Consider the following 23,593-nt stretch of genomic DNA (forward strand, 5'->3'; position numbering starts at 1 on the left):
TCAGCGGGAGCAAGGCAGTTGAAATAGGAATCAAAAGAAGGGGACAGACAAGAGTCATTGTTTATGCATTCTTTATTGATTATAAGAAACTGTACTAGGCTCTGGGGGTCCAGTGGTAAGAGAGAAAATGTCTCTATTCTCATGGAACTTAACATTCTAACGAAAGGAAAAATCAGCAGAATTTGGTGATTGACCAATAGGGTATTTGTACCTTTAAGAGAATGACACCCCAAGCCCAAACATCCAGCTGCAAAAGACTGGTTAGGAAAACACTGTATTTTTGTAAAATGGAATACTATGCAGCCATAAAGAATTATGAAACATGTTGATTGACATGAAAGAATATTCATGATACACCATTAAGTGAAAAACAGCACAAATGTAGAACACAAAATAGAAAGTTATGTACTTTGTATGAAGAAGAGGATTATTGGTGATTTATTTAAGTACTCTTCATTCAGCAATTATTTATTGAGTGTCTACTATGTGCCAGGCATTGTTTTGGGCTCTAAGGATAAGTGGGAAATAAGACAGATGTGCTTTTTGATTAATTTTTGTCTTACCTTTTCTAACATTTTTGTAGTGAACTCATATTACTTCTGCTGAAGAACAGTTTTCTTTTAAAGTTTCTAAAAATCCTTCCACTGGTTGTTTGTGTTGTGCCTAAGTGTGTTTTATGACCCCTCCGTGGCCGAACAAGAGAAGTGGAGGATGCGCTGTTATAAATGACACTGGCCTGGCCTGTGTCTCGTCCCGGTGCTTACACAAGAGGGGAGGTGGTTCCGGGACACCCGCCTCCTGCTTGGAGTGGATCAGGACACTGCCTGCTCTTTGGCAGACGGGGTGGTCAGAACTCCCAGACTCAGTCTGGCTCCAAGGCAAATAGAGTCTTGCAGATGAGATTGCAACTCCGCTGGCTTTTTATAGTCCTTCTGAGGGCTGGTGTCCATTCCAGCCTTTGGTGTCAATTTACATTTGCTGTATGTTACTCCGTGCTTCTTTATTCCCGTTGATGTTGCCTCTCCCGGAAATCTCTGTCATTCCATAAACCCTGGCGAATGTCCCTCAGTGCAGCTGACCTCCCACAGCTTGAAAAACAAAATGTATTCTGGCTACATTTCAAGGAAGTTTTGGGGTGAGCCATGGGTGAGGACTTGGCTGTAAGGTCTTTGTGGGCACAGCACCTCAAGCGGGATCTGGCCCTGGCTCTCACCTGCGTTCTAGGGCCCTTACACAAAAGCTTTGTGTGAGTTTCCCTCGCTCTGCCCAGCTCTCCTCCCATGACTCCTGCTAACCATGTCTTTCTGCTAGAGCACACTCATCATCTATTTTTGAAAGGCAGGAGTTTTGTGTATATGCTGAAGAACAAACAAGCAAGCAAAAAACCACCAAATGATTATATTTTGAACAAGTATTTCATGTTCCTTATAACAAGTTGTAATATGTAAATCAACATACAGATACATATATGGAGAAAAAATTACCTACAATGCTCTTCCCCAGAGGCGTTTAGTGTATTTTGTGCACTTATTTCACTTTCTACTCACATAGTCGTTTTCCCCTTGCTCTACAACTTCTATAGCCTATTCATAGATATTAAGCTGTGTCTGTACCAATATTTTCCACCTAAGATGTGTCTATTCTTTCTAGAGTGAAGGAATGCTGTTATAATTAGGTGCTTAGCTGCTTTTTCCAACATCAACATGGCCTCTTGGCCCTGAGCATATAATGACAGATTGTCCATTTCAAGGAAGTATCCGTTTGGTTTTTCACGTCAGCTCCGGCCGAGCGAAATCACTGGAGTCAAGCTGGCCAATCAAATCCTCGCTCTTTGTTGATCTGTGCTGAAACCCCAGGGACATTTTGATATAGAGAGCTCCTCGGGGGTCACAGATGATCTTGACCTTTGCACCAACCTGAGGGAGAAAGGAGGAAAAGAGGTCCTTCGGACTATCATCCTACATATACCTTCTACCCTCTGCTTGGAGCGTGAGAACCTTCTCAACATTTGTGAGAGCAATCCTGGAACACAACTCCTCCATATAAGTGTAAGTGGACAAGCAACATGGACAAAGTTTAATTACAGCGGCCACTTTTCACTAGTTCCAGGGAGAAATTTTCTTTGGGAATTTCCTTGTTGTCGGGTTCTCTTTCTGATTTGAATTCAGCCCTTTCCAGGCTAGGCCTTTTTGCACTTGGCTCTCTCATTGGAACCTTGCTTCTACCTTCCACTCAAAGTCTCAATTATTGTCACAAAGATGTCATGCCATTCTAAAGAAGCAAGATGTTCCCTGTTTGGGTGTTCCAGGTCTTTAGTTCACTCTGCTCACAGAAATCATCTACTGCTACCCTCTTGGATTAACTATTGATCATTCCTTTCTGTCTCTTATTTCCCCTACCAGGTCTTTTTCTTCAGCCATTGACTTCTGGCCACACATTTTCTCCTCCTTCCATAGAGCTAAACTGAGTGCTCGAATGCAGCAACTATCTCATTTTAGGTGTCTTGTTCATCTTTCTCCTTGCCTTTTTTTTTTTTTTTTTTAACTTTAATGGTTTAGTTTACTTTTTGTAAGCCACCTTCAGTCTCTCCTTTTTTCTTGAAGCGGATAAGGTCTAAAGCATAGAAAAACAATGGAAGTTGTCTTATCCTTATAAATCTGTCTTGTAGTCTTTTGTTACTCTTGTTTTCTGAATCTCCAGCTCATCTGCCCCTTTTATTTTGTTTCTTTAACTCTATTAATCATTAATAATTTACTTGTACACATCTGAATTTTCACTAGACTGTCACAAGATGGTTTCTATCTGCAGTTAAATGGGGTGGAGGGACATAAGACTTAGGATACTGTAGAGGGGAGCTTATAAATCATCAATTAGAAGTTGAAAGGAATGACCTGAAGTTTGGTTGATGTTTGTGCTTGTTCAGAGCTAATTTATTGGTCCTATTTTTCCTTTTGTGTGCTTTCTGAAACCCTGCTCATTGTTTAATATGAGTAGAATCCTATGTGTGTAATCAGAAAATTTTTTCTCACTAAGTTTATAGTCAATCTAAGTAAGCAATGAGGTTAAAAATGATTTTATGGGTAACATTAATCTGGAAGTTTGGAAAGTGCATTGAAATTGAATTTGTTTCTTAGCTGGTTGCCGATTTCAAACATAAAGTCCTTTGAGGAGCCTGAATCAGTGTTAAGGACTATCTGAATGGATCCTTCGTCTTCCATTTTGGTGTGTCATTGGGACATTAATAATGGATGCTTGCTGCACTTGGTGGTCGGATATGTTATTTTGATCCATTTTTATTTCCCAAAGGGGCCTCTGGAAAAGGGCAATGAGAGTAGATTTAAAACCACATTATTGGAATTCAATAACTTTTGTCTTGCTTTGTATGTCTCGTGCTTGCTGAAGAGTAGTCCTAATACGGAGAATCAGTCAAGCATGGAGCAGGCAAAATACCAAAATGGATTTTCTTAACTAAGATATAAGCTGAATTCTGTGTTTTAATTCAGGCTCTGATGCCTAGCATTAAATTTTCCAGAAAATGTGTTAGATGCATGCATTTTCCTTTTTTTGATGCTGTGGATGAAGGGATGCGCATAGGAACAACGCAAATCTACCTGTATGAATTATTTGGGTTGGTGAAAGTAAACAAAACTTTATATAAATTGATTAGCAAAAATTATGTATCTTGATAATTCCTAAGCAATTGTGAAGGACTGAAATTTTAGTTATGTAAAGTCTACCCCCAAGGGAGCACTGAGTTCTCATTAGATTTCTTCACTTCTCTGGTAATTACTCAAAGGCTGTCATACCTTGAAAGTGGAAAATTCTGAATCCTAGGGTATTGAGGTCACTCCTGGAGATAAACAAGGTCTTATTTTGTCAAATGATAAATCCTGTCCTCAGAAACATCCCTCCCTTGTAGGTTTGCATAAAAATATAGAAGAAGGTTGATCTATGCAGTCACACTATGGGACAAATCAATCAATCAAATGAAGAGGGAGAGAAGATGAGTAATATTTACATCCCCCCCACATTTTAGGTGATTATTGTCTTTCTCTCATCTATGTCTTAATTCAAGTCTGCTAAATTAAAAAAAAATGAAGCAAAAACAGAGTTAAAAGTATTAATAGCCAGTGAGAAATGATACGCTATTTATCTGTTAGTGCCTGGCCAGTAGCACCTGGCCACCTGATGTACAGCCGTAAGAGAAGGATGGAAGGATGGCTGTGAATGAAGTGACAGGTCTCTCCCTACACAAAAGAACACTGGGAGTCTGAGGATCCCATTGCTTTGACATTGACCTTCTTCAGTTGCCTTGATATTGTACTTTATGTTACTCACTATGCATGGTTTGGCTTGCATTCCTTCACTGTTGTTTTGCCACGGGAACTGACTTCACTTCTTTCCTGTTATTTAACTTTTACTTTTTTTGTTTTTCACAGAAGACGTGAATCTGTAGTGGAGAAAATTTAAAACATATGGACAAACAGTACGTTAAAAATCATTTGTCATGCTGCCACCTAGAGAAAATACTATGAACAGCTTGGACATCTTTTTTAGTGTTTTCTCTATGAGTATACATTGCTATAATTTTTAGTAGAACCCTTTACAACTCCTTTTTCTCAGTTAATATGTCTTGAATATCCAATACCATTAAGTGTATTTTGCAGCATCATTTTTAGCACCTGTGTATTTTTTCATTATATGGAATATCACATCATGTCTTGATCTTTTGGTTGTTGGAATTTTTCACCATTATAAACGACTCTGTGATAGCATTTCAGTAGGTAAATCCATTGTTGCCTTAGGAGAGATTTCTAGGAATGAAATTATTGGGTCAGTGAGAGATAATGGGAGCTATCCAGAAGGTTAATTGATGACCTGCATTCCCATCTGCTCTATGTGAACGGGTGGCATTGGCTTCAGAACCTGAATTTGTTGTCTCATTTGCAGGGTCTTAACCATGGCCCCTAAAATTAGTTCTTCACAGGACTCTGATCCTATGAGGTTTCATTTCCTGTTCCGGACTCTCAGATGTGAGATCTAAAAGCTTGTGTCTACAATGTTAGCTCCCAACAGGCGTGTTGTGGGTGTTTAAATACAAATCAACAGCCAAGATAGTTGCTATGGATATTTGTGTGGGGGAGGAAGACATAGAAACATATCATTAGAAGCTGTGCCATGGCTTTAGTGATCTAAATATATAAAAAGTGCATGTAAGAAAGAGGTTGACCTGTCTAAGGTCACACCATGAGTCAGCAATGAAATCTCAAATAGGACTTGCATCTCCTTAACTTCTTTCTCCCGGTGTAAAGAACGTTTATGAATAGGTCAAGAGAAAGCATTTGTAAAGAAACCTATAAGACTATTTATAATTGAAATGCTCAAAAATGTCAAGAGAGTTACTAGAAAATTTCTATCTCAGGTAAACAAATCTAAATTGCTCAAAGATATTGAGAGATTTTTAGGAAATAAAATTTTAAATGACAAAAATGAAGAGAAAGTAATGATGGTATAGGCAGATGGAAATGAGCCTCAAAGGAATATGTGTGTATGTGTGTGTGTGTTTGCAGGGAGGGGGGAATAAGAGGGCAGAAGAGTAATGACCTGAGCCTACTATGGTGACTAAGGAAAATACAACCAAAGGGGCTCCTCAGGGTAGCCTGGGGTGGCGGTGGAGGGGGTGGGGTGGGTCTTGGCCGTCATTCTGAATGACCATGGATCTTTCCTCCTTAGCCTGTTGGTATGGATCTGCACTGTTATTTCAGAGCTTGTGGCAGAGTCCCTTACAGGAGCCAGAGAGATACTTTTCAATGTCCCCAGGACTGGAACTCAGGTCTCCTGATTCCTAGTCTAGTGCTCATTCTACTACTGGTAGGAAAAGAAGTCGTGTTACAAGGTTTTTCAGAGATACCTAAAAGCTTCTGGGTAACTGAAGCTCAAACTATGCGTTATGAGGATGGGAGAGGGAGGTACACAAAATAAAAGAGAAAGAGAACAAAAGAAAATCTTAGAGCTTGAGAATAGAGATCATCCATCCACCACTGTCTTTATAGATGAGGAAATTGAGGCTCTATTGGGATACAGATAACCAGTACACACCAGGGCCAAGAACCCAGACTTTCTGACACTCAGTCTGGTGCAAAATAATCTAGGTATGTCTTGGGATTAATTTATTCTTTCTCATGATCATTTTCAAGCTCCTATTTCATGGTTTGTGAATCCAATATCACTAACATCAGCACGTATTAAGAATCTATTTGCATGTGGTGCTATACTCTATAAAGCAAAATAGACAAATGCAATGCTTGCCATACATGAATTTCCTAAGGCAGACAGAAGCCATAGAAATAGAGAGAAATGACTCATAGACCACTGAACAAACAAAGCAAATTTGTAAATTGCACAACTTTTGCCATGGGAGATGGTAAATGAAGAGATCCTCACAGACCATTGCTTGACGAGAAGACCATCTTCATCATTGGATAGCCCTAAACTAATAATTAATGAGAGTCACCCTATGCTCTGTAGTTGTTATGCTGGAAAGAGAAAGAAAGAGCACTTTACCTAGCCCACCCAGCACTCAAGTGCATATAATGGTGCGGTTTCTTTGGTATATTGTTGATTACTACCTTCACTGATTTTTGTCCTTTTGCGTGTTCTGTGGTGGTCTGCAAAGACTGGGAGGGTCTGTTGAGGCAGGAGTCCTCTCTGGGCACGTTTTCTAAAACCAAGAGACTTTTCCTTCCTTGGAGGAGAACTAGTGGTCATGTGGTTCTTAGTCATATTTTTTTTCTTAGTCATATTTTAATTGAGGCTTTTTTTCTCTTCTACAAGGACCTTGAAGATGATAAAGGAATCCACAAAACTCACAGATGTTTAAACTGTGTTGTATGAACTAAGGTGAAAGTGAGACTAGGGTATAAGTTCTGTTCTCTCAGAGACCAGTTAAAGACAAACCAAAGGTGACCCTGCTCTCTTCTGACCTTGACCAGACGTCTTATAGATGCCTGTCCTAGTCATTTGCTTCAGGGCCAGTGTTAGTAGCAGTATTAGGGTAGTGTTGGTATTAGTATTCTGAAACTATCTTATGTAAAATGTGAGAAGAAGCAAATGAGTAATTATGGGATCTTCTTATTTCATCACCCCTTGTGTTCTTGAGAACCAGGATTCTTCATGTGGGAAAAAGGAGAGACAGATGCAGTACAGAAGATGTTAGGTAAAAACTCTGTAGTTTTGAACTTGAATTGAAATACCAGTTATGAACTCATAAAGTGTTTTATTTTTAAATGTGCATGTTTCCTAGCTCTGTTAATTAAAAAAGCCTAGAAACAATGATAACCTAGTAGTATCGAGCATCCCTACTGCCCAGATGGTAGTCTGAAAAACTTTTCCCATTAAAGGAAACCAAGGCGTCTTAGAAAAACGGCTGATTTCAAGTCTGGAAATACACAAGATGAGCAAGGAAGCTATCAAAGACTACCAGAGTAGTCAACTTGAAGTCAAATTGAAGGGGATCCCACTGGGCAAAGAAGGACAATTTGAGCTTCAATAAGGTTAAGAATTGTAATGGATTAAAACCCATCAAATGTGTTTAAATCCATGAGCACAAAATGATATTAAGTAAACCAACTGGTTGGTTACCTTCTGAATGTGACAGAGAACCAATTCATTGTCTTGAAGACTGGGTCATGGAAAGGACTTTCCTTTGTGAATTATATCACGAACCAAATAGTTGATAAAGAGAAACTTCTAATAAAGTTATTCCAGCTAATAAATGAAAACAAAATGATAGAATTAGAATATCATCATTTTGCAACCCCCGGTGTATTAACAGGTTTAGGCACAGAGCATCAACTACCAAAATAGTTGATAGTGTCAACTATCAAAAAAGAGCAAAAACCAAAGTTAAATGCCTCTTGATGAAAGAACACAGTGCACGATACACAATGCTATGGTTTTGTGTAAGAAATGGAAGCTGACACTAATCAGGCCTCACGATCCAGCTGCCAATTTGCAGGAAGTAAAGAGGACAGAGGAGCCAACACATGGACTGCTCCATGTGGCTGCAGTCAACACATCTACCTAGTGGGAAACTCTGCGGTTCTGATGCCCAGGACCTTCAACAGATGAATTGTATGCAAAAGAAAGGAATATAGATGAAATCTGTAGGTTAAAAGAGGCTTAAAAGATGTATCAAGTGAAAGACTGGACAAAAGTAAATTATAGCATCCAGGCATGCATACCTGGATGATAAAACCATGAAGAGATACAAGAAAGTGATTGCTGTGCAAGTCAGGCTAGTGGTCACTTTCGGAGGATGGAGGGTCTGTGGTGGGGAGGCAGCACATGCAGGCACTTCGAGGGGGGCTGGCAAAGTTCTAATTTTTGACTTGGGTAGTTGTTACAAGGGTGTTTGCCTTATAATAATTTACTAAGCTATATATTTCTTATGTGATATTTTGAATCTGTTTCATTCTATAATAAAAGTGTAAAAAAACAGGAAAAAAAAGCGAAGCATGTTAGAGAAACCCACCAACCTGATGCTGCCCTAGAGATTAGCACAACACTGTCAACAGTGGGCAAATAAAGTTGTGGGAAATTGTGTTTGGGGCACAAAGAATGTAAGTTCTGTGGAGAAGTCTGTGTAATGTCGGTGGCAGACTACCTTTCAAGTAGCTGGGAGGTTTTATTTTTACAGTGGTGTAACAGCAGGCTTGCATGTAGCTCCCCTTGCAGTGTCTGTCAGCCTGGAGTTTGACGCATCTCTGGCTCAGTGTTTTTCAATGCCTGGTGCCTGGAACATGGGCATCATGGCCATTGTGTGCTTAAGGAAATGCAGATTCCTTGGCCCCCCTCTCTTCACAAGGAGCAGCCCTGGAATCTGTGTGATTAACAAGCACACTGCAGTGTAAGAACCACCACTGACTGGTCTGTCCATTTCCACCTGAAATCAGTTCTATAAAGATGTCTTGGAGAAAGTACAGATCTTTGGAGCCATTTCCAGATGAGCTACTGAGAGTCAAGGCCATAGCTATGATTTTCGTTAGTGAATGAAGTAAAATTTTGAACCTTTATCAGTGGAGACAAGTAGAACACTGAATGTGAATGTGATGAAGCAATGGCTCAGTTAGAAAGATCTCCCATGTGCAAGAGCAGTTGGCAATTTTCCTCATCTTTCTGCTCAGCGATTTCTCTCTCTCAAATTAGTCAGAGTGTGGGATTAGGAGTTTAAAGTGATATCTCAATCAATGAATCCTCTGAAGCTTTTAAAATAACAATACTAAATAAAAAATTTTAAATCATGAAAAGCAGAAGCATCGAGATTTGGATCTGGCCGGGTGTGGCCAGACGGGACTTCTAATTGGTCCTTTCTCGGTTGAAGGTAAATGAGGCTTTCCGAGGGTGAAAGCTGAAGTGTGAAGGTTTCCAAGTCTGTATTCAGCATCTTTATCCTCCTTTTTCTACCGTCTGCTTCCCTCTCCCAGATCCACATTCTTTTTCAGCACCTCTCCTAATCAAAACAGGAAATGATCCAATGTCGGTTACTCACTTTTGCCGATTAGTGTGGATCCACTTAGGAGAGGAAACTAAACTAGTACTTGCTTTTTAGGGAATTCACTTTGATTTGTGAAATATAATATTTTATCCAATTGAATTTAATTCTACAAACACCCTTTGAAAAATTCCCACGTGCTTGGCGATGTCCTAGCAGTGTGGCATTATAGTTACAAAGACAAGTAAGACACGTTTCCCGCTTCTGGAAAGCTATAGTCGAGTCAGGGAGACGGATGAGCAATAGCTAATGATAGCAGCAAAATCATTTCCATGTAAATAATCTCATTTCAGTCCCCACACTTTCAGAATTTTAGCAATTACAGGGACAACCACGGTTTATAACCATAGAGTTCTTCAAGCTTTGGAGAGAAGTGTGATAATCATAAAAGTCTCAGCATCCTTCCCAGCGCTGTCCATCACAGTTGTTCTCTATATGGCAAAGAAGAAACTAGGACCATAGAAAAGTGTATTTGCTAGAGGAAGGAATAAAAAGAGGGAGTAGTCTGCTTTGTGGGAAATAAAAATACCTTGTCATAGGAACATCTATCAGTCTGTCTTTTGGAGAAAGTACAATAGATAGTCAACGAAAGATGACATTAATACTTTGCAATAGGAAGTTTTTTGTATAAAGTTTCAAGTTTTACTTCAGATTCCTCACTAGTGAGTTCTTTTAACAAGTACCTCTGGTGTTCCCTTGATCTCTGTTTTAAAGTATAAAGTACACACATTAGGTAAGAATCTCTTCTCAGCTTTTTCTAATGAACACACACTCATATGGTGAACATATGGCTGAAGACACTTTTCTTTCATCATTCATTTCCACAATTGCCAGGAAACAAAATGAGCAGTCACGATGACACGGCATTTCGCAGTAAGACTAAAATTTTTACACAAAATACATCTTATATTCTCTTCTGTCTTGCTTACTGACTTTGGAAAATGAAAACTTTTCATTCTAAATGTAATGCTATGCTCTGGGTAAGGTGAGGGTTCGCAAATTTTAAAACTGTGATAGCAAAAAGATAGAAGTGGAGTGAGGGGTCCTATCTTATAAAAGTAGGTTTTATTGTTATTTATTTATTTAAGAGATTTTATTTTTCCTTTTTCTCCCCAAAGTCCCCTGGTACATAGTTGTATATTTTAGTTGTGAGTCCTTCTAGTTGTGGCATGTGGGACGCCACCTCAACGTGGCCTGACAAGCAGTGCCATGTCCATGACCAAGATCCAAACCAGCGAAACCCTGGGCCGCCAAAGCACAGCACGCAGACTTAACCACTCGGCCTTGGGGCCGGCCCCTAAAAGTAGGTTTTAATTCTCATTTGTTTTAGAAAAACCATCTGAATGTGGCCTGCGGTTACCCAAATGTAAGTCAAGAGTGTTTTGAGAGAAACAGTGAAATTATTTTTTAGGGGAAGAGAAAGAAACATTATTTGGGGTGGTAGATGAATGGAGAAATGCTGCCGATTACTGTTCGTTCCTGTGGAGAGGCAGGTTGTAGGTAATGGGGGATTTGCTAGGTTTTCTTATTTGGGAATTATATGTGGGGAAGCAAGAAGCAGAGAGAAATGGGAGGGCCTGCATCTGTGGGACTTCATGAAACTGAGATGCCAAGTATTGCTTCAGTACCTGGGTCAGGAAGTTGCTGGGTGGGTGGGTTTCCCTCTAAATAGACACGGAGCCCTGGAGATTGGCAGTTTGAGACACTTTGGCAGAATGCCGATCCACGGACACTTGTAATTTCAGGAGGAAATCTTAAAGATGTTTTGAGAATGGTCGAGAATGGGCGTGGTGGCCTGATGGTGAGGCAGCAGACAGATCCCCTCCCAGGGACTGTTAGCAGGAGCTGAGGCGGCCACACTTGGAGTTATTACTGTAAGCAGTTGGAGCACTCACAGGAGGCGTGCCCTCATTTCAATCCCAAGCTGGTGAAAATCGGACATAACAGTTATCTTAATAGCCCTGTATCAGTGTAGAGGAAATAAGATACAGCTGAAAAATATGCAACAGTCTTACCAAAAAAAGGCACCTCTCTCACATAAACATACAGCTAAATCAAAAGGAAAATAACTAACCCAACCAGCTGGAGTTGATTTGTAAAAAGTTTCAGGTCAAGTCAGTGTTTGTATCAGCTACTTCAGTAACCATAGAAGATTCCTCTTTCAATGACAGGCAGCAGCAGCTGCAATTTTGAGACCACAAGGTGTCCAGAAGGTTGAGTGAAGTGGGCAATTGGCGAGATAATGTAGTCAGTGCTTTTGCTGCTGTGAGTAATTCTGAATGCCACAGGGCGACTGTGTGTATGTGAATTAAACAAGAAAACGGAGAGCTTCACTTTCCCACATTCACATATTAATGTCTATGGGAATAAATCTTATGCCAACTTTGAAGATATATTGTTAACTACTGTCATTTGCTTTAATTCACTTCGAGATGAGCTCTAGATTAGCCTCATTTTCTTTTATACTTCTCAGAAAATAATGTGGAAGCTATAGAATCAAGGTTGATGATAGTAATGCCGTGAACTTAAGAGCTGTGCTATTTGTAATTTCCGAGAATGTGTGACCCAAAATGAATTTTTATATGCATTTTACTAAGAGACTATAAACTGGGCATGTCAGTTCCTCCTCATCTGTGTACCTTCTGTGGACATTTATCTTCTTGACTGTACTTTCTTGTTACATGCCCCCTCCCACCAGGTGGGGAACTCTGGGGGGAGGGAGCAAGCCCTGGCTGTATTTACCTTTGCTTCCCCAGCATGTGGATTAGTACATAGTAGGTGCTCAACACTTTTGCTAAAAAAAAGGAGTAATTAATTTATAAAGACATTATCCTTCTATCTTTAGTAATTTGGGGTTGTGCTGGGGACAATTTGAGTATTTATAAAAAATACGTTATTGCTTGAGGGAAACTATCCCCAATTTAAAATTGCAAGTTTGTTATTCTCTGACACATCTGTTGCTTCAGTCATCTGAATGAGCTTGCTGGAGAACGCCTTTTCTCAGAGGAACAGATGCAAGGGAATGAATGCAATTCGTGTAGAATCATAGGAGATTTTAGGTAGCTAAAGCAATTGATACCAATTGATGATATTGAAAAATAAAACTACACAATTTTATCTACGAAAATTGTTTTTGTTCATTGTCAGTCTGTTAAAGTAAGATCCATATCATCAAGATTCTTGAGTGCCCAACTTATCAGTAGCTACTAATTATGTAAAGAGGTCCTGGGGAACCAGCCATTTAGTTGGGGAGAACATTTACATACTGAAATAAGTCTCTGAGAATGAAGCCACCTTCTGATGATATGGATAAAATCTTCACAAATAATATGAAACATCATCCCATTGCCAAATAATAATGTTCATAGGAAGTCATATTTATTAGCTTTCATTTATTTATAACAGAACAGGATAAGGGGACGAATTATATTCCAGGCAAGCTTCTGAAAGTTAACAGAGTTTGTCTTGGTACCCTTGGCGGCCTCTCTCTGCATCTGACTGTCCTCTATCTCCGCATTCCCAGCGTGCTCCAGCTGTCTGTTACTGGACATGGCTTACAAGGGGTGGGAGCTGCCTGTAAGGGTAATAGGAGTGGGGTCTTAAGAGAGAGAAGTCTGGACTGGTGGATCTGTGCATGGTTGCTTTGTCCCAGGTGAGGCATACTTGGAATCAGGAGAGGAATGCAAAGGTCACACAAGAAAGGTGTGGGAGAGACAACATTGGGAAGAGGGGCTGGAACTGACAGGAATACTGGCCAGAATTGGGTGTGAACAGGAGAAATGGGATAATTTCAGGATAAGACTGTGAAAGCTGAGTTTTTTAGGGATAACTCGCTTTATAGAAGACGGACTGATGGACCTACCTGTCTCATTGATGCTGGAAAGGGTTCCATGGCTGTCACTCAGATGATCTTCAACATCCTCATCCATTTCTTGACCTTCCCTCCTCTAGAGATACTCAGTTTTCTGCCTACTGACATCCTTTATCAAAATAGGAAAGACTCTGAAATCAAACATTAACATTTGTTGGGCGATTATATTTCACTTTGAATTTTAGTCTTTATATCAACTTAACCAGTCATTGCCATGTTAAAAAGTGTTTTGAGGGGGCTGGCCCCATGGCCGAGTGGTTAAGTTCACACGCTCCGCTGCAGGCGGCCCAGTGTTTCGTCGGTTAGAATCCTGGGTGCAGACATGGCACTGCTCATCAAGCCATGCTGAGGCAGCATCCCACATGCCACAACTGGAAGGACCCACAACGAAGAATATACAACTATGTACCGGGGGGCTTTGGGGAGAAAAAGGAAAAAAATAAAGTCTTTAAAAAAAAAAAAAGTGTTTTGAAAACTCTAGCTGTAGAATGAAAGATTTGATCCCCCTTTTTTTTTCCAAGGAAGATTAGCCCTGAGCTAACATCTGCTGCTAACCCTCCTCTTTTTGCTGAGGAAGACTGGCCCTGAGCTAACATCCATGCCCATCTTCCTCTACTTTATACGTGGGACGCCTGCCACAGCATGGCTTGCCAAGGGGTGCCGTGTCTGCGCCTGGGATTTGAACCAGCAAACGCTGGGCTGCTGAAGCAGAACGTGTGCACTTAACTACTGCGCCACCGAGTGGTCCCCCAGATTTTATCTCCTTTTTATACTCTAAGTAAACAGATGGGGAGAAATATTTTTGCTAATAAATCCTTAAGATACATATATATCTCCAGTTCTGAAGGAATTGTTTCTCTTCATATTCTTAAAAAACTGTGACTCTCTTCTAAAATTACTACTTTGTTTCCACCGAGTAGCAGTGCAGTGCTCCAAAGTTTCTTACATGCTGAGCAGTTCAGCCATGGGAGTTCAGTCCAGTTTCCAGTTGCTATCTGCTAAGTCACATATCCAGCCGAGGCTGAGCACCAGTGGTTCCTTACATGCATCAGCTGGGCTCCAGTCCAACCCCGCCAGCCATGCTTCCACTTCACCTTGTTAATCTAGTGCCCACAGGGCCTCCCACGGGTCAGATCTCTCAGAGCCTTTTAATTCCACACAGTCCTTGCTGGGAGGAAGCCATTCAGCAAATCACTTTTAAAAGTCTCTAATATCTAGTTGTCTGACTGCTTTAGAATAAACAGAATGTCCACGAGCTTCAGCTTCTTTCCTAAAAATGTCTAACAAACTGGCAGCAGTTAAGGGCCTAAGCATCAGAAGCTTCAAATTGATTATTCTTTGAATTTTTGTTTGACATTTATACAGAGGGACAGGAAAAAGTGGATTTTCTATTATTAAAAAGTGTGTATAGATTCAGAATCACTCAGTTACCTTTCTCTAAACAAACCTCTCATCAAATGTTCAAAGCATAGTCCGTGTTGGAGGGAGGGGGTACACACTCTCACGCACATATATGCAACCTACACATGTATCTGTAGTTCTTGTTCTACAGTTTGTGCGTGCATGTAATTTTAGCAAACCAGACAACTGGTGGCAGAGTAGAGGGCATAAAGATAATTGAAGAAATTAATAGACTCTGGAAAATTGCACTGTGCTGTGCATTATTTAGTTTCAAAATTTCAGCAGAGATTGCACGTGCACATTGCCAACATACTCAAGAGAGTGAGGTCAGCACTTGTGGGGAGGGTGTTTCTTTCCCTTCAGGGCCCATCTGCTTCTGTGGAACAGGGCCAATGTACATTTCACAGTTACGGAAGGAGGAGGGTGTGGAGACCTGAGTTAACTGGCACCACTGGTGCTTTAATGCCCCTTATAGATTGTTTCCCCTGGATCATTGCCTGGCAATCTTGACCCATGACCTGGCTCTGACTAAATTCCTACATCCGTTATGAAGAAGCCAAATTATGCGTAAGAGGAGCTGATGGCATGTACTTCGGCATGAAGTTTTCATGGTGCCAAGGCTATATATAACCTTTTGTATTGGGGGATGGGAGTGGAGTGGTTGAGAAATGCCTATTTGGCTATTCTGAGCAGGTGGCATAAAGGTTACCCAAACTCTTTTCTCTCCTGGGTATGTAATGTATTCTGCACCTGTAGGATCGTAGCGGGACCCAGGAGACAGAGACTAACAAATCCAAGTTATGGAATCAAGAGTGTGAGGAAGTTGAGAACACCGCCATGGGAGTGGTCAAAGTGATCACTGTAGAGGCTGTGCCGGGAGCGGCTGGTACATGAGGAGAAGGTGTGGAGTAGCTGGTGGCCTGGATGAGGCTGAAGAGCACCTGTAGTGGGAGAATGGGAGTCAAAAAGTTGAACAAAGAGAGGTTGGTGGCATAGGGGACCTTCTGATAATAATGCCACAGGTAGAGCGATAAGAAGGTCCAGAGTAGAGCTGTGGCAGAGAGTTGTCCCAGCGGATGGGTGTGAAGGTCTTAGGAGTTGTAGAGTAAAGGAAATTCGAGGCTAGGGTGGTTGGTTGACCAGTGTGAATATTGAAATTACCTGAGATAATGCTTGGCTCAATATGGAGAGGAAAACGGTGAACCAGATGCCTCTTCAGTACAGAGGAGTGAGAGAGAAGAATGAAGGTAACAGCAATGGGGAGGAAGACAGGAAGGTTTAGCAGACAGTAGGCACCTACTAAGTTAAGAAGGGTGCTAGTGTGAGGGCCAAGAGTAACGATCAGAAAGTGGCAAAGGAGCACTGAGGCCTGCCCTTCCTCCGTCAGCCCTACACCCCGTCTCTCAGGTGACGGCTGGGAGAGCAGACTCCCCTGGGAGGGCAGCGGGGGATGCGGAACCTTGGGCAGAGTCAGGTTTGGGGAGGAACAGGAGGTAGCTGTAGCATTCCGAGAAGCTAAGGAGTGTTTTCACAATGGAATGGGGCTATTAGCCAGGAAAGTGCACAGAATTTGGAAGAGGTCAGCAGTAGGAGGAAGGGAGTTTCCCAAGGTACCTCAGTACTACACAGAAATGAGCATCCTAAGAGGGCAAAGGATGCAGGGCATTTGCTTTGGGGTGGTCGTGGAGGTATCAGGAGTAGGGGATAAATAGAGTAGATGGTCCAAGCAGGCATCAGCTGACACCCCAGGCAATGTGGAATATTGGGTGACAGCAGTTAGAGGCCTGCTCTTTTGTGCTAAAGACCAACAGAGACCAGCTAATCTGACTGTGATTGGTTCCCATGTACTGGCTTATAGAGTAGTGTAATTTTTACCCCAAATCTCTGTTCGACTCCATGTGCTCACGGGCCACATTTGTAAGAACTTACCTAATTAGGACTCCAAAGTCTATTTAGTTTAAACTTTTAATCTGTTTCAAGTTATTATCACCAATTTATATCACTATCACCAATTAGCTCTTAGGTTTCAAGAGCTAATATTGGAGCATTTATTGGGATTGTGCAATAATTATTATTCAAAATTCAGCACGACTTTCCGTCATTTTTCAATAGATTTGGGTTTTTTTTTTTTTTGCCTATTGCACATTGTTAAATACAGATTACATCTTAGTTTTTCTTTAAAAACACGTAATTGAATTATATGAAATCAGAAGTTTATGTTTCCAGCATAGAATGACTGTTTTGATATTCATGATAGGGCTCAAAAGTCAAATACTATCTTAGAATTTTAGCCTTAACAAAAAAATCATAAATAAAAGCCCCATTAAAAAAAATCACAGATCCATAACTAAAAATAAGTAACGTAGGGGCCGGCCCGCTGGCGCAGCGGTTAAGTGCACATTTTCCGCTTCGGCGGCCCAGGGTTCACCGGTTCGGATCCTGGGTGCGGACATGGTACCGCTTGGCAAGCCATGCTGTGGCAGGCATCCCACGTATAAAGTAGAGGAAGATGGGCACCATGGATGTTAGCTCAGGGCAAGTCTTCCTCAGCAAAAAGAGCAGGATTGGCAGCAGATGTTAGCTCGGGGCTAATCTTCCTAAAAAAAAAGTTAATAAAAATGAATAACTTAGCACTTTCAGCTAACATCTACATGATTCTGATGCTTAATGCACTCAGATTGCTCAAGTAAACATTACCATTGACGCTCCCCATTTCGTGCTACTGGCCTCTGGCAGCACAATGGAAATTTGGGAACTTGTAAGAACAGGAGACATATCAGACACCAAATCTGTCTGCCTAACGGTACGTGTGGAAGAGACAGAAACTTTGAGTTAGTAACGTTTTTATTTAAAATGTCTGGGTCTTAAAAACAAAACAAAACTGTATTTTGTCTTTCTTCATCCTTGAGGTTTCTCTGGCTTTGCTTCTTAAGAGCGATTCTGCTTGCAAAGTGTGGGTTGAAATTTAGATATGCTTTACAAATTGAAACATGAAATTGTGTCCCTGTGGGAATGTGACAGTTGTCCCTTACATCGAAGGCCCCGTGGCTCGCTGAGAACGGCTGGGAGTGCCCGTGAAGCACACATTCTAGCCCATCTTTCTTCATGCCGGCTGTCTGGATGACGCTTCGATCCTAAAATATTGGGTGCTCACTACTAGCAAGGAGACCACCTGTTGACTCCCTTGCCAGGATCCCAAACAGACAGTAAATAAAGAGAACAGAGAGCAGATTTATGAGGTTACTTCTCACCTTGGCTGAACTTTCAACTTGGGTATCTGAAAGAATAGTAGGATTTTTGTGGTTTGGAGAAAGATTAACTTACCTTATACACCAAAGGCCCAGTCCCCAGAAATATGGCCTACAGCTATGTATCTGAGCTAAAACAAAGGCCAGCTCTCCAAAGTGTGCTCACCTGACCTGTTGGCCCTGATAATTGATGCCAGGTAAAGGAGTGACTTTTTTTTTACTGCCCTCTCCCTCGGATAAGGCAAAGTAGTCCTCATATATTTTGCTTTTCTTTACTGCAGGACATTTGTGAAGATATTTCTGATCATGTTGAGCAAATCCATGCCCTCCTTGAAACGGAGTTCTCCCTGAAGCTGCTGTCCTACTCCGTCAATGTGATTGTGGACATCCACGCAGTGCAGCTCCTCTGGCACCAGCTCCGAGTCTCGGTGCTGGTTCTGCGGGAGCGCATTCTGCAAGGTCTGCAGGACGCCAATGGCAACTACACCAGGCAGACAGACATTCTGCAAGCTTTCTCCGAAGAGACTAAGGAGGTGAGTATTTTCTTTGAAGCCAAGTAATGCGTTGTCAAGTGTGACCATTTGAGAATGTTTTCAGTTCAAAGAGGTGGGATAGGAATAGAAATAAGCAGGTCCTGAGCTGGTGACCAGAGGCGAGGGTACTTCTAATGGGAATGTAGCTTTAGACCAGAGTCAACTCACACCTGGTAGTTTGCACAGATACCACCCATAGTTGTTGGTGCTAACCTGGCTTCCTCTTCCTCATTCAATTATTTGATAAATATTGATTGAGTACTTTCTGTGTGCCAGGCTCCAGGTGTTAAGAATATAATAGTGATGAAAACATGGTCTTTGCCTTTAAAGAGCTTAGAGTCTAGTGGGGGATAGGGAGAAGTGGACAGACATTAAGGCCAGACTGTGATAATTCTACGTGATGCCACTGGAGGACAGAGAAGGGCACCTAATTTAGACGACAGGAAAGTCTTTCCGGAAGTGTGAGTCTAACCTGAGATTTGAAGAAGTAGGATTGGACTTGTAAACGAAGGTAGAAAATGTTCTAACAGAGGAGTGGCATGATCAAAGATCCAGAGATGAGAGAGAGAGTGACAGACTCAGAGAGCTACAGATAGGACTGGAGCAAAAAGTTCAAGGGACCAGGAAGCGGGATTTGAAGTAATGGATAAGAGGAGGTCAGAGCATGAGGATGAAAAGCCATATTAAAAAGCCATATAAAGAGAATTGGACTTTATTTTGAGGACAAAAAGAATTTGTTCAAGGAACAGAAAGGATTAGATTCATGCTTTAGAAAAATCATTCTGGATGCAGTTTTTCAAATGGACTTTAGAATTTTACACAACCAATATATTTAAATTTTTTGTATTTAAGAGTAGTTTAAAAAGTTAGTTGTTGTTGGGAGCTGGCCTGGTGCCGTAGTGGTTAAGTTTGGCTGACTTCACTTCGGCTGCCCAGGTTTGTGGGTTCTGATCCCAGGTCCAGACCTACACCACTCGTCAGCCATGCTGTGGCAGTGTCCCACATATAAATAGAGAAAGATTGGCACGGATGTTAGCTCAGGGCTAATCTTCCTCAGCCAAAAAAAAAGAAAAAAAGAACACTGTAAATTTGAGTCCAAGTGAACTCTCCTATTCCCAGATAAAATTGACATATATTCATAGAGCGAAGCATTGTGCTAGCTAAGCAGGGGCTATGTGTGTGTGTGTGTGTGTGTGTGTGTAGATAGATACCATATACAGATACATAGAGCATGTATGTAAGTATATAGTACCTTGGCTCTTGCCACCCAGTTTAGTGGTCCAATCTTGGTTTTGTGGAAAACATATATTACACAAGTTTATAAGGCATAAATATATAAGATTAAAAGACATTATAATGTGTTGCATAATTAACTAATTATTAATTTATTAATCTTTCAGTGGCTCCAACATTATCAACACAAAACAAATCTGTGCCTATTCTCATAAATTATTTATACTTGTTGGTTATTGTTTTCATAATAATGATGCTTTTGCTGTGGCAAATTCCCCGCAGGCCCTGGAAGTTCACGGGAATCAGAATTACTGGGTTTACTTCTAACCAGAAGTCACGCTCTTTGTTTTCATTTAGCTTTCGCTGTTGTGGTGGTGAGGCAGGCGATTAAACTTTGGTGGAGTCCTTTTTTTAATCATAGGGTGAATATGCGGGTGTGTGTTAGTCCCCGCCTGCCATTCCCCCAAAGTGGGATCCCTAGAGGGTCCTTGATTAGGACTCTTGTGGCATGGGAGACCACAAAGAATCCCAAACTGGCCAACTCTGCCCTGAATCAGGTATCCCTGAGGTGTATGCTGCTGAGGTGGAGATGAGAGATGGGAAAACTTGTCTGAACTCTGAAGAGATCTCTCCTTACATATCTACCTGGCGTCCCCAATGTATACATTATTGTTTTGTTCCTCCTCATATGTTCTGGGGTTCTGTCCAACATCCAGTATTGATCAGTCATCAGATCTGCCCATTTTCTACTACTAGAGGGGGCATTAGAAATTCATTGAGTCAAACCAATTCACTTTACATATCTATTATTCATTCAATAAACATTTACTGATCCCCAACTCTTTGTGGTAGAGCTCGGGATATAGCAGTGCTCTAGGGTTTATTGTTACCATTGTTGGTATAGTTTTGTGGAATACATTCATGAGGCGCTTATTTGAACTTGTATCATTCATGAAGTGGTAGTCCAGGAAATGATGAAAAGCAGTTGAGGCTAACTGACTGCTGCTGGCCACTGTTTTCACAGCTATGTTGCGCGTTTACATTAAGTAGTATCCATTATGGTTCTGACAATGTGAGCTCAACAATTATTTATGGATTTGATTGGAAGCAATTTAGTGCATTTTCATGTTTGAAAGTCAGTCTTTAATCCTGTTGTAGAGATGCAAGAATATGTTGTATGGGGGTAAAGGAACAGTGGATTCTCAGCCATCTGCTTTGTGGATATTTTTTCTATGAACTGAGTGCTATTACCATCCTTCCTGAAGCTGTGGATTCCTGATCCTGTTTCTTTGTGCATCTAGTGTGACTCCATGAGAACATTTCAAAGACTGCTTAGTTTTATTTGTTTCTGCCAGCACACTGGGACTGTGGAAAACAGGAAGGGAATTAGGATAAAATTCTCAGCATTATCAGAATAAATTCAGCTGTGACAGATCTGTAGAATGAAGAAGGAAATGGCATAATCATGCTGATAAGGTAGCATGGCAGACGCCCTTCCAGCGAAGGTGAATCCATTTTTCTCTCTTTGGAAGTCAGTTGGGTTTCAGAGTGACATTGAAGAATAAGTTTGAGAGTCAAGAAAGCGGCAAGTTCTCTCTCTCCTTGCAAAAACAAAACGTATGAGTTTTATTCTTTTTTTTAAACACGGAGCAGACCATATCTTGTAAACAAATTGGCAAACACCTTACTAAAAACAAAAGCAACCAACCAAATAAAAAACACTTTAAGGCAAAGCTCAACATTGTGCAAAAAGTGTGTTATACTGAAGTTTTCCACATTTCAGATACAGTGACAAGCATTTTATATTTATTGTTTCATTTAGTAAGGCAAGTAAGGGGCATTAAAAATAGTTTCATTTTATAGATGGAAAAAGCGAATTTAAGAGATTAAATAAATGCTTAAGGACCTAAATCTAGGAATAATTAAGTAAAAACAAAACAAAACCAGCTCTTAAGTGATCTCTATTGCAATAATAATAATTCTTTCCTCCCTCCTTCCCTTCCTTCCTGCTTTCCTTTCTACCTTCCCTAAATATTTACTGATTTCCTGCCATGCATAAGGCGCTGGCATTCAAAGATGATAACACATGTTAGGAATCACTTTCCTGATCTCATTAGACCCTCCAACAGTTTTTCGAGGCAGGCAGGATAGGTGCTGTCATCCTTATCTTACAGGTGATAGCTTGTACCCATCTTACAGATGAGAGGACTGAGGTCGGGAAAGGTCAGGGCACACAGGTAGTGGTAAATATTAATAATACTAACACCGTAGCAAACATCAGTTAAGAACTAGCCAGATGCCAGATGGTGTGGTAGCACTTTACCTGAATGACACCTACTCTCTCTGTGGGGGAGCATTGGTGCTCCCAGGGCACTCACACCACAGCAATTTCTGTGTTCTTCCATAGCCCTCATCATGCAGCAATTTATGTTATGACAAAGTATGTGCTAGATTTGAAGTGCATTGGGGTTGGCACCAGACAGTCATCTCTGTATGTCCCATGGCACCTAGTTCATATCAGTGTCTATAAAAGTCTGATGAGTTGAATTGAGTTGAATAATGCAGATAATCACTACTTTAGGTGTAGAAGAGGATTAATCAGGGAGATTAAGTATTTGACTCTCAATTTCAGTAGAAAATGAAAATTCTTAAGAATTTTCTTATACTATAGTATAAATATACTATGTAGTATACTTATAGTATAAGTATACTTATAAATATACTACATAGTATATTTATATAGTATAGTATAGTATAGTATATAGTATTTATACTATAGTATAAATGAAAATAACGGAAGATTTTTGTGTGTTTTCCCCATGCCCATCAGAAACTAAACTTCGCTTTGCTTCCCGTTTCCCTGTCGTTGCGTACTCCTCCCAGTCCTCTGCTGCTCTCTTGGATGCCTTCTAAGCGTAGAATCCTATGTGGTAGAACTGAAAGGAATCTGAGCAGGAGTCTAGCGCGTGTGGGCAGAGGACACTGGGGGTCCGCGGCATTCTGGCAAGAGGTCCATGAATGTGTTCATTAGTGATTGAGGCATAACAAATACCACGCAGTGAGATTAGGGGAGGTGGGGAGAGAGGGACGTACAAAATTTTTATCATACCATAATTAAAACAGCGAAATTCTATTTCCAACTCTCTCCTCAGTAAGAATACCGTATCAGGGCACCAAAGTGACCCTGAGGCAGCAACAGACACTGAACAACCTTGGGGCATTTTAATAGAAGATCCTTAAATCTCGAAATGCTGAGTATTAAATCTCATGTTCGGGTGGTGGCAAAATGTAGTGTCAAAAAAAGGAAGATCTAAGAAGGCATTGGGAGCTAGAGCTTCAGTTAACTTAATTACAGGTGAAGATCAAAGCCATATTTCTTGTTTCAAATTAGGAGAAAAAATAAAAAAGGCTTCCTTTATGTCTAAGACAGCATTGAAGTCAGCAACAAAGTGACTAAATTACTTATCAATAAAGAGAAACTTAAGAGAACTTTCTTTTTTTAAAATTACCTCTGCAAATCGGCCAGCCCAGTGGTGTAGCCCTTAAGTTCGCACACCCTGCTTCAGCCCCTCAGGGTTTGCTGGTTTGGATCCTGGGCGCAGACCTATGCACTGCTTATCAAGTAATGCTGTGGCAGACGTCCCACATATAAAGTAGAGGAAGATGGGCATGGATGTTAGCTCAGGGCTCATCTTCCTCAGCAAAAAAGAGAGAAGGATTGGTGGTGGATGTTAGCTCAGGGCTAATCTTCCTC

At 40.9% G+C, this 23,593-nt stretch overlaps 1 protein-coding gene across 7 annotated transcripts in view; it reads left to right on the plus strand.

Moving 5' to 3' along the window:
* AKAP6 (A-kinase anchoring protein 6) overlaps positions 1 to 23,593 on the plus strand; it is a 458,830-nt gene that overhangs the window by 172,072 nt on the left and 263,165 nt on the right. For 6 of the 7 annotated variants that reach the window (XM_070504219.1, XM_014857147.3, XM_070504220.1 and 3 more), the window contains one exon: positions 18,355 to 18,606. In XM_070504219.1, coding sequence (XP_070360320.1) covers positions 18,355 to 18,606 — 252 coding nt within the window. Of the gene's footprint in view, positions 1 to 1,904; positions 2,049 to 18,354; positions 18,607 to 23,593 lie in introns of those variants that run through there. The other variant, XM_070504224.1, reaches the window with a different exon arrangement.

This window comes from Equus asinus, chromosome 2 (genome assembly GCF_041296235.1).
Source record: "Equus asinus isolate D_3611 breed Donkey chromosome 2, EquAss-T2T_v2, whole genome shotgun sequence".
Taxonomy (NCBI): domain Eukaryota; kingdom Metazoa; phylum Chordata; class Mammalia; order Perissodactyla; family Equidae; genus Equus; species Equus asinus.